The sequence below is a fragment of the Platichthys flesus genome, chromosome 15 (assembly GCF_949316205.1).
Source record: "Platichthys flesus chromosome 15, fPlaFle2.1, whole genome shotgun sequence".
Lineage (NCBI taxonomy): Eukaryota > Metazoa > Chordata > Actinopteri > Pleuronectiformes > Pleuronectidae > Platichthys > Platichthys flesus.
The window spans coordinates 19,402,841-19,414,861 of record NC_084959.1 but is presented as its reverse complement, the minus strand read 5'-3'; the positions used below and the strand labels follow the sequence as shown (position 1 = coordinate 19,414,861).

General features: G+C 38.8%; 1 protein-coding gene across 4 annotated transcripts; it reads right to left on the bottom strand.

Moving 5' to 3' along the window:
• Nucleotides 1–230: 230 nt before the first annotated feature.
• Nucleotides 231–11,574, bottom strand: mogat2 (monoacylglycerol O-acyltransferase 2). 4 transcript variants are annotated; one of them, XM_062405867.1, is made up of 8 exons: nt 11,439–11,455; nt 10,827–10,964; nt 9,539–9,717; nt 4,504–4,708; nt 3,544–3,718; nt 3,062–3,261; nt 2,688–2,822; nt 1,688–2,152 (listed from the first exon to the last, which is right to left on the bottom strand). In XM_062405867.1, coding segments are annotated over exons 2-8 (990 nt in total). In that variant the 5' UTR covers nt 10,921–10,964; nt 11,439–11,455; the 3' UTR covers nt 1,688–2,150. The 4 variants fall into 4 exon arrangements, with proteins under 4 accessions (XP_062261848.1, XP_062261852.1, XP_062261851.1 ...); XM_062405864.1 differs by lacking the exons at nt 1,688–2,152; nt 2,688–2,822 and adding an exon at nt 231–767 and having other exon boundaries at nt 11,439–11,574; XM_062405868.1 differs by lacking the exons at nt 1,688–2,152; nt 2,688–2,822; nt 11,439–11,455 and adding exons at nt 231–767; nt 11,191–11,254.
• Between the last annotated feature and the right edge of the window lie 447 nt (nt 11,575–12,021).

The following is a 12,021-nucleotide window of genomic DNA, read 5'->3' as shown; positions in this document are numbered from 1 at the left end:
CACATTTCACATAATTAACAGATTTAACATAATAAGAATTTATGATTAATGATAAATTATAAACGTATGTTTTAATTGTTGTTTTAAATATTTTAAAATAACTCAGATCTTGCAGTTAACAAAAGTTGTCAATTTTAAAAACATTCTTATTTGCTTTACTAGTGTCCCAACATTTCTGAATATTACTTTAATGTCTCAAGGTCATAACATACAAACTGAAGAGAAGACGATTTAGTAAATACATAATTTTTATTCACCTTTCAGAGTTTATAAAGATACCAAATACTGAAATGACCACAGTTTTATTGAGGGTCTCCACAATATGTTGCAACCCAAACTCAACCTATGACTCTATTTGAGAAAGTGTTAGACTTTGCACAAAATCCAAAACTCAAGAGAGATGGAACAACTGGGAGAAGTGAGGAAAACCTGACTTGTATCATTAGTTGCCTCTTTGTCCTTTTCCCCACAACAACCTGTAAAATTCAGCAGATACCAAAGCTTTCCCATTCATTCCATTCATTTTTAATCGACAGGACAATTATCTGAACACGTAGCGCGGGAGCTTTAGAAATAAATATGCATTCATGTCCTCTCCATCCTCAGGTTAGTTTAGACAAAGTTCAGGTGAGTGTCCTTGTCCACTCCATAGTTGCCTTTGTGCTCCTCGAACAGGTCGCTGAGTTCATCCATGTAGAGCTGGTGAAGGGCATCCAGCTCCTCAAGTGTTGGCTTTATGTTTCTTTCCACTTTTATCGGCCGCCCGACTGCAGAGAGGAGAAAAGGTGCAGGACAACACAGTCAGAGCACTTTATTAATGGGCAATATTACTTGTTTAATGCTATTGGAGGTCTATTTTATCTGGAAACCAAAATGGTGGCATACAGTGTAAAACTCAATAAAGTGCAAAACACAAAAAACAACTGTGGAAACCCCCACCTTTTTCTCTTTTTTATGTATATATTATATTTCAAAGTGAAATTGTGATGTGTATTTTGCATGCGTTTTACTATTTTACATTTTCATAAAAAAACCCTCACACAAGAATTAAAGCTCCAAACTTCCCAATAACTAGGATATTTTATGAGACTGGGTCAGTGTACTGATCTCTCCTTTTTAACAGGGGTGTCCCTTAGTGAATTTTCTCCACAACCATCTATAATACACACACCCACCTTACCAGGTGGCCTACTTAATCAGAGAGAAGGGGGAGGGGGGGGGGGGGGAGTTTGCAAGTATTTGCTCATGACTCCCATCATTCCTCTGTAATCATATGGTGGGAAGTGACTAAGTCAAAATGCCAAACACTAAACCTGTTCTACTGCTTCAATAAACGTTTGAAATGAAGTTGTCCGACTGAAATAAACAAGATATTAAAAAAGGACAAAAGCAACAAAAGAAGATATATAAGCATGTGCTGTAGCAATCACGGTGTACATCGTTGTAGTTACTTTGAACATTTCCACATGGAAGAAAACAGACCTGGGGCCTGATATTAGAACCTTACACAGTCTAGCACATATTTGGAATAGTGACAGTCTGCATAGGTTCTGTTAGTCCAGAGAGAGAGAAAGTGTGTTAATGTGTGAGATCCCCTGGTGAACTGTTTGGATAGAAGGAAAACCTGCACAGGCACAGTAGGACTAGACACATCCACAAATGTAAAAATTAAACATCTGACCCCTCCTGATTTTTTGTGTTTATTGGTGGTTTTGTTCATATACCTCTGTGCAGGTATGGACACGTCAACATATCAAACAGGAACAAGTTAACAAGAGCATCTTAAAGTGCTTGTCCGTCAGACTGCTAATTACTTGAAAACATACAAATTAAGTTGATAAATAAAATGTTACAAAAACATAATCTATCAAATACAAATGTTTTTAATTCAAATGCTTTTAGCAATCGTGTGTTCAGTAACACACTATATCAGTAATTTATGGATGGGATAAATTTCCCACGGGCTCATCCTAATGCCACGCATACATTAAGCCAGACAACAATGCAAGTGCATCAGCCGTCCTGTTGACGTCGCTCGTCACAAGACCGTCCTCCACCACAGCAGCAGTGCCTGCAGGGAGGAAGTGAACTGAACTTGTAGTGCTGCCGGCGACCGCTGTGACAAATGCAACAGTAGCGTCAGTGATGAATCCTGGAATATGCACAGAGGGAGCAACAGTCAGGTTAAATGTAAGGAAACAGACAGTTAGTTTATATCACATATATAACACAAATCCTAGGTCATCCAACATTTAGGGTTGATTGTGGGCTCTACATTCAACATTTTTATAATTTTTGTATCCATTTCAACCTGCAAGGAAAAAAAATTCATAGGCTTCCTACAGGTTTCCAGATTTCCTCAGCTATTGCAACATCCAGTATCTGGCTAACCTCATGAATATTAGCTTTAACTTAATCAAGAATCAAACATACAGATAGTTCATTCAGGTTCGTTTACATTTACCAGATCGAGGCGTTAACATTAACAGCAGCAAAGAGTTGATTGAAAAGAATTAACTAACTTTAACATTATAGCCCTGCTTTGACATTAATGTAACACATGCGCACAGTGATGCTAAGGCCTTTGAAGTATGCTAATGAAAAATTTGAGACTACAAAAAAGCTCTGTCAGCATTTGATACTCAAAACATTACAACATGCAAAGGAAGTTTTTTTAGTTTACTTACAAGTTGCTCCTTGTTTGAGCTTCATGTGTTGTTTGTGAAGGCCAGCTATGTTGAATCGATTTGTCCTGGTCCCGGTATTCAGGATAGAATCGCCATGTCGTGACGTAGATAACTTCCAGCGTAATAATCGTTGAACTAGCAGCATTTACTCAGAAATATTGAACCACAAAACGACACTAGAATCCTTGTTCAGAAAATGTAATCTTTTTAAATGAGATCAGTTATGACAGATTTTAATTGTTTAAAAAGTTTGTTTTGGCAACAGTCTACAAAATGACTTAATGTCACCGAGGGCTGAGCCACAGATTCAGAACAGCACACTGTAACCTGTTGCATGTACTGTAGCCCTCAGGTGACCTAAAGGGTTTACTCACCTATTGTATTGATGGGTTTTCTGTAGGGCATGAGACCAAAGGAGTACTGGAAAATGCCACGTGCATGAAAGAGAGGCAGGGAGATCCCCATGATGCTTTGTAATTGTTCCTGTGTCCACCGCAGCCACGTTCCTCTCGTGTTGTCCACCTGATCGAACACTTCATTCTCCCCAAAGGAAAAGACCGGCACCAGATGGGCTCTGAAAACATTTTTATGACAATGTTTCCAATTGATTTATCAAGCACCATTTCAGATCAGGTTGTTCATCTGCTTCTAAAATGGTCTCATAACAGACGCCCTGCTTTACCAGGAAATTCCATGAGAGGAACATAAATGAGCCTCTGTTTCATTTTGCCTCAAGTCTCAAGTAACATAAAATGGATAGATTGACAAAATCCCTTGAATAATCCATAAGACTTATTAGAATTAGCTGTATTTGATAACACTCTTTCCTCTTTTCCCCCGGGCCGTCTGTGCTTACCCATGCTCCATGGCCATCTTGATGAAGCCTTTTCTCTTGGCCAGCATCACATTGTAGGTCCCAGGGTGAGCATCGAGGGCCTCTGGGGCTCCACCCACTGCTATCACAACGGCGTTACCGGTTCCCTTTCTGGAGAGCGGATAGCTGGCGCTCTCTTTGTCAGATGGAATCAAACCTGAAGTGTGGGAGCAGAAAAGAAAGGCTGATTAAATAATACAGATTTATCAAAGCAAGTCAAACAAAAGCTTAAATCATTTTACATAGAATCAGTTTGAAACAGGCTGTTTTTTTGGCCTGTGTAAATGTTCTGGAGCTAATTCAGTAAGTCCTCCTCAAGTATTTCTCTCTCTATATTGTTATAGTTATATATAGTTTGTGTGCTCGATGTTGTCTGCAGAGCTTCCTATAAGCAGTCTATGCTGCAGAGAGAAGTTAGAAAACTGTATGTTCATCCTACCAGGTTTATCTGAATTAAACATTTTATAATCACTGTTTTTCATAAAAATTAAACAGAATTTTATTTGTTATTGTCATGGTTGTATCCTATATATAAGTTGGTATGATTTCACAAACTGCTGCTCATTTTTCATACATCGTATTTTGGCTATATCAGGGGTCTGTTTATGCAATCAACACAAATTTCAGACCCATGTTTGAAACTTTTCAAAATAAAAGCTCTGTAATTTTGCTATAAGCAACAAAACAAAAGTCTTGCTACTACTTTGAAGATAAATAGCACTATATGCCATCAAAAATGAACCAGCCGAATGTGAAGCTGATAAGATGAACAGTTTGCTCGATGCGCGTTCCACACACAGACTGAAAGAAGAGGCAGACGTCTGTGGAATTACATTTAAACCCTGTTTGTTGTAAATTACACTACATAAACCACACTGCGCTGCGTGTTGCTGAATGACAGCGACGTTTGAATTTGATCCAGTGTGATTGAAAAGTCCAAACCTGCACACATGATGTAGTCTCTGAAGAACGGGGCTCTGAACCAAAGGGGCAACATGAGCATGTAGCTGGTGATGCCAGGGAACAGCTGCCTGAATCCTGTGGCGTAGGTGCAGAAGTTAGTGAAGGCTCCTGCCACCAGCACGCCATGGGGATGGAAGCCGAAGACGTAGTTGTGCCTGGGATCCAAGTCAGCTGTCTTCACCAGCTGGAGGAAGAACATCGTGTAAATGAGAGTTAATAATGTGGCTGTCAGTCAATACGTCCAGTTACATAGTAAAATAGGATAATACTTTATTTCAGATTGTCTGATTCCTCTTAAAAGACCTGAACATGTTGCAATGTGCCCCAAACGGGCTGCAACCCAAACACGTGCATTGATATCCCAGTTGACCCCTCTGATCCCCCCCCCCCCCCGTGCCCTCTGCAAACTGTCCCTTCATACCTTCACTGTTCCCTCAGGGCTGGAAAGTAACTATTTATTCAGGTTCAATTTCAAGGTTCAACCTTTTGGATTCAAAATCTAAGAACAGAAATAGAAATTGCTTCAATAGGTAACTCACACTATAATGAAGTTTGTTCAACCTAAAAATTACAAGTTGTAATCACACAATAGATAACTTTAATAAAAATAAAAACATATGTATAAATGTGTTACCAATCGAAGTAATGTTTTTCATATTGGTAAACAATTTCCATTTTTCAGGAGGTGCTCTATCGAGTCATTCTAATATTTCCCTCTTGGAATACAAATTTAAATTCTTTATAAAAGCTGAGTTTATTTTCCATCACTGATCAAAGCCTTAATCCTCATCCCCTGCCATGTTTGAGTTATTGTCAGGCTATGTACCTTGTTGTCCACGCTGCCATTCATATACATCACAGTCTGGCTATAATACACCTGCTGAGTATTTCATGTTTTTATTTTAGTTCTTAGTAGTAGACATTTCTCAGTATTGGTCACTGCAACTTCACTCAAATCACACACTGTAGATAAATACACACTACTGTGGAACCCTGTATGCAGAGAGATATGGTGATTGGACTAATGATCAGTTTTTCAGATGTATGTCGAAATGAACTCTCCTGGTTTTATTTTTAAAAAGAAACTTGGAACAGTAGCGCACTGCACTTGTTTGTCCCCAAACTGGAGCTACATGGTTTGATGTGTACACCCGATGGCTGATGGGTAAAAGATCTCTGTCAGAGAAGCTGTTCAGTGTTTTATCAATTCTTGTACATTGAGTAATATTTATCTGTACTGTCAGAGCTAATGATTCTTGATCACTAACTGTAAAGCTGAGATATCTGAGCAGTGGAGTGGTGTTTTCATGTCTCCACTGGACCACAGCATCAGGGGGAGAGATAGTGAGAGTCACTATCGGTCACTGTTAGGAGCAAAGAGACGCTTGTTGGGTGGTGCAGTTAGGGAGAGATTTGCCCTCTTGTGAAAAAACAAATGCTGTTTGTATCTGTGTGTGAGATTGTTTTCGAGGTCAGTGTGCTTTTAGGGCCACATTCACACCCTTCATTTGAGAGCTGTGTTCTCTTCTGAGGGATGACCCGGCAGCCAATTCATTCTCATTTATTTTATGCTATCTAATAAAAGTGACATTTACCCAACACTGATCCTGTAAACAATGTCTTTGGGACAATTTTTTGTTGTTGATCAACTGCAGGAAATACAAAATTAGACCAACTATGACTTTTGAAGATGAAAGCAAGCAGTAGAGCTGTCTATGAATGGCCAATCACAGAGCTAGCCTGAAGGGTCACCACAACATAACCTGTATTGTTATTGTTATTTTAGTTGGTGGACACATTTTTGTGTGGATCCACATTTAGATCTAGGTAGATTTTATTCTTAGCAGTTTCTTCTTTATTTATTTATTATATTATACTTGTATGTTGTGTTGCATTTTTTACATTAATAGTGATTTATTTATAATCAGAATTATATATTATTGTTTGCTTTAGTCTTCTATATAATCTCTTGGAGCCTATTTGATGTAAACTGCAAGAGTTGGACTTACTTGAATTTTAAAAGTGTCGGTTCAGTATTTATTAGCATAATCAACCAGCCTACATTGCATTTTGTGCCTCTCCTAAAAAGCATGTGAGCACACATCAGCTGGTGACTGTGAGCTGATGATGTTGGAATTAGAAATGGTGGAGAAAGACACAGATGAGACTAATTAGGCCCTCTCAAATACACTGCCTCTCTTCACCCTTACATTGACTCTTTGTTCGAACCTTAATGAGGCATACAGTCAGATGATGCTGGAGAGGATTCACTTTGAACTAGATGCATAAGATGGGTGCAGAAGGAAAATAGTTTCAGTTTAGGAAATGAGTGGACTTGTATTTCGCCTTCTTTTTTTACACAGAAAGTAAATAGATGCAGCATTCTTCTGCCTGGTAACATTGACATGAAGTCTGTGATAAGACACAGACAAAATAACTAGACCCTAAGAGTCTTACTAACATCAAAATACAGACAGAATGTCACACACATGCACAAACACACACACACACACACACACACACACACACACACACACAATACGCTCATTATCAATCTGACACTTATTTTCACATTGGCACTGGTTTAATTACTTCTGTACTGGTCGTCTCCTGGCTTTTATTAATATATGACTCTGCTTTTATGATGCTCACTGTTGTATATGCCTTATCTCACACGGCTTTTATAATTACAATTATTTAATATTAAATGTTCCCAGCAGATGTGGGGGCATGAATCAAGAAATTGTGTCTATAAAGCAACATAAATAAGGTATGATGACATTGAAAGTAATAGAAGCATTTCAATTATAAAGAGGACAGGAATCGAATTTCCTCAACAAAAAAGGCAAAATGAAAGACAATGTTTTCATCTATGGCTGTGACATAGACATGACCAACTTAGTACTCAACATAGAAACAGGATTTGTGATGGAGCTTGTTTCTTTTAGGATTCTGACCTAGTTTTCCTTTATTAATTAATTACTTATTTTTTATCTAAACGTGACCATGTATCTTCATCAACATGCATATAAGTGCAACATGTAAATGTGGCGGTCTTTGCTATACAGGCTTTTTTATCATCTGTAATTCCTGCAGGTTGACAGTTGGAGAAAAAAAGATGCATAGACGCAAAACACACACATGCACATGCACAGACACTTTGGCAGAGATAATTAATAGATCAATGATATGACCGTGTGACGTGCAAACATGTACATAGGCATATATCACATGGACACGCACAAATGTTCAAATGACGCATGTTCTTAACTTGTCTCTTGTCTACATATAGATTATTATAATCTATCCTAAATATATATGTATATATATATATATATATATATATATATATATATATATATATGAAATGCAGGCCAATGATAACTTAGCCTATTTAAATACATTTTGTGCTTGAGATAACCCTTTTTAAAACACGTTGAAACTTGTGTTGTTGTTAGACTCATTATGCAGTTGTTGGGGTTAGGGTTGTTTCTTTTTTTTTACAGTATTGTTGCAGCCTTATCAGCACAGTGGAAATCATGAGCCTCCTCTTAATGAACTTTGTATTCTGGATAATGCTGTTCTGTGAATTCCTCTCATGAGGTGCTCTGCAGTTATTTGTCCCTCTTAAAAGACTCTTGTTAGGTTTGACATGAATAAAGACACAAAGTTAGGGACATGTACTACCCATGAACCACCACCAGAGGGGATCAACGGGCTTCCAGGAGGAAGTGTGAATTGCACATTTAGACCTGTCCTGTTTCAGCAGAACTCTTCATATATGTGAATCTGAAGTATTACTGCTGTCTTATCTCCTCTCGTCAACACATTACAAGACCAGCACAACAAAGCAAAGTACATTTCAAAGAAAACATATGTATAACATACAGCATTAATGATCAGTTATATATGACCTTATTATATTGACTAATGTGTGTCAGTGTAATGAGAAGTAACCAGCCTTCCCGTTCACCTGGTTTACATGATTTACAGACCGTGGCCTTTCATTTTAAGTTAGAATATGAATTAACTGCTTTCTGTTTTAAAATTGGACCCTCTGAAAACTGAAAGATTACTTCCAATCTGTGTGAGCACGGAGGCAAATCAAATATGCGTACCCCATTTATTCATGTTCTTGCCAATCATTAGACAAGAGGACTGATACCACTCTCTGTCCATTGAATGGGAAGAGCCAGGAGACTGCACTTAGCTTAGCTTAGCATAAAGCATTGACAGTGCAGATTCTTTCAATAGCACTATGTAAATACACAAAGACAGTTCTGTGTCTCAGACATGCTGTGTGTACATATGCAGTGCATGACTAGGGAAGAGAGGGGCGTCTTCCCTCAGTGCTCCAATTGCTGCCAAGGACAGAGATAAGAGCCACTGCTCATGCTGTATGTAGGTGGAGATCAAAGATTAGATAAACTGACAGACCTGTGCAGCCGAGGTGAATCCCAGCACATCCAACATGGACGTCAGGGCTGCTTAAAGGTAGTAATGTACCTACAGTTAGGGATGATATCTCCTTATTTAATATAATTACTGGGGGAGAGGGGGGGGTTTGGTTGATAATGTCCAGCATCAACCAAATTTAGAAAGTTTCCACGATGCAGGCACATCAAGCAATGTGCATTTGCTGTGCGTTGTAAAAACATGGCGAAAGAACAGAAGGCAGTGTCAGAGCTACAGATCAAATTGCTTTATTTGCTGTCTTCAGCATTATCATGATATGATGGTATGACTTCTTAACCAAGCTAAAGATTTGCCCCTTCCATGTAAATTGCACATTTTATATGTAGTCATATAGTGCTATATAATTTATAGTTCTGATTAATACATAATTTACCTTATGATTTGAACATTTTTAGCATCTGTTAACGATACAGCGGCGATACTGAAAACCATGGTAACATTGGTCATTATAATTGTTATGGAAAGTGTTTCATCTCTAGTATACATATTCATCTACCTTTTGGCTTCATACGCAAGCCATCAGGAAGCTGTTGCTCACCTTGACAGGGAAGTAATCCCGCATGTATCCCCAAACTTTGAGGCCACAAATAAAAGGCGCCCTGCGGCCTCCTCGTGTTGGGGTGTCATAATCAAAGTACCACCAGGTGGCGTACAGCACACTGATCAGCCAGTAGCGAGTGAAGAGCAGGTAGAAGAACAGGAAGATGCAGGTGGGTGCTGAGGAAGGAAAAAGACTGTATCAGCAGCAACTTTACACAAGTGCATCATATAAGCATCAACTCTGAACTGCCCTTACATGTCATTGACCCTGAATGAATGGTGACAGTAGAATAGCATGAGTTTGGTCATGTTATGAATGGTAGGTATCGGCTCTGCGTCAAAAACATGCAAATCTGCAAATGTGGTTTTGGTGGTTCAAGACAACAGAGGCTCTCTGGGAGAATGTGGTTGTGTGTGATGTCAGTACGGTTTGATATGTCACTATTACGTAGCTTGATGGATCTCCAGGTTCACAGAGGTCATCAGTGTTGAGATAAAGATCTTCTTTTCAAAAACAGTACTACATCTATACTTTAAATGATTCTCCCATGCGTCTTAGTATAATCAAGTGGGCTTTAGATAGGAGATTGGAGTGTTTGGTGGGCCAATGTTTAACTGTAGAGTCTATTATTGAATTTCTGCCTAGAGGACTTTAGTTTTAGATCAAACCTCCTGGCTCTTTCAATGTCAACTGTTAAACAAAGGCCTCGGGGTATTATTATCTGAAAGTACGTAAAAGTAAATAGTTAATCTCAGTGAACCTTTTTTGGTATATGGTAAAATGAACTGCATTTATATCCACTTTCCTATTCTTGGTCTCAAGACCTACAAAAAGATTGAATCAGGTTTCCAGTTTGCTACGGGGATCCCTTTGTCTTGTATTAAAAGACAACAAATGACATCAAGAATATACAATAGTCTGCATTTATACATATATTACATATATAGACACTGTATATGTAAATAAAATACAATTTCAGCAACATCCAGTTTAAAATCGATTAATTTTTTTTTTTACATTTGAATCATGGCAGGAGGAGTTACACAGCACCTATCTTTCAGAGCTGGACAAACACAGTCGGTGGTTCCAAACATAGCAGACTGGTGAGGACTACACTTTACTGAGATCATATTCTACCTCTCATATTTACTTAAATGTTACCCAAGAGCAACCAGGCCAACATTTTTGAACACCTATGGAACAAAGTGACGACTAACTGTAATAGACCTCTGTTCCTTCAGCAGTTCTATTTATCCATACTCTATATACTGATATGCAAACTCACCCAGGCCAAGAAAAGAGTAGACCCACTGCAGCACCGTGGCCGTCTGCAGTCTCCTCTGGAGGGGCACGTCCAGTGGAGCAAAATCAACTTTCATGTTTTCTACGAGAGAAGGAAAACTACCCCGAGAGACGCTGCAGCCTGTGGCGAAGAAGAAGAGCAACTGAAGTGGGTCCAAAGTACAAACTCTCACCTCTCCACCATCATCTCTGATTGACACTCTTATCTCAGAAACCCAATACTGGGGATTGATCTGTCAGTCCATATGAGGCTTTTGACCGGGCAAGAGTAGAGTTGCTGCAAAACAGAGTAAAGCTGAACCACATGGAAAGAAATAACCATAAGTGAGTGGAAGAGAGGGACGTACAAGACTCTTTACTGTTTCTTTTATTGCTATTTAACTTCCTTCTCTTCATGGGAGGGAGCTCAGTGGTTAGCCTGACTGTGTAATGTGCTGGTCTGGTTGAGCAATCACGAAACGATACAAGTGATAAAGGTCCTGACACACTTCTTACCCAATAATACCCTTAGCAGTGTTATATGAAATACTTTGGAAATGACTTGGATATTGTTTGACATTGGGAAAGGGAGAGTACAATTGTAGCTTTATATTACCTTTACACAGCCAAGAGCGAAATAAAGGTGGTGTGTTCCACTTACTTGGGAGAGTGAAAGGGTTATCCAAGGTGCTAATGGAGGAGGGAATATAACAGCAGATAGCGGCGGGGTCATGCATTCATTGCATCACATGTCAACACAACAATAAGCCAGACAGTCAGAGGAATGTCAAGCTGAATACATGTTCCCTCTCTTTATGTTGCACGAATTCCCTTCAGTCAGGCTGATATTTAACAGGGACAATGGGTGTGCTTCCCATAGCATTCTTTGTTTGATCACATCTTTATAAATTATTAATCTATTCATGGGTTCACCACCCTGATGACCTCCTTAATACTTTGATCCTGAACTCTCTCTCAGTTAATGTTTAACATGCAGCCGCTAGCAGACAATATAGTCAAAATGCAGTTACACAACTGGAAAACATCATGTTTTGAAGCTTAAGAATTATTGTTGCTTCTAAAAACAAGATCCCCACCTCCATTGTAAAAACCTGTGAGAAAAGATAATGTGCTTGTCTTTGATATGTCTTCTAGAAATTGTAGTCCAATGTGAAACTGTTTCGGGGTAAGTCGGTTGG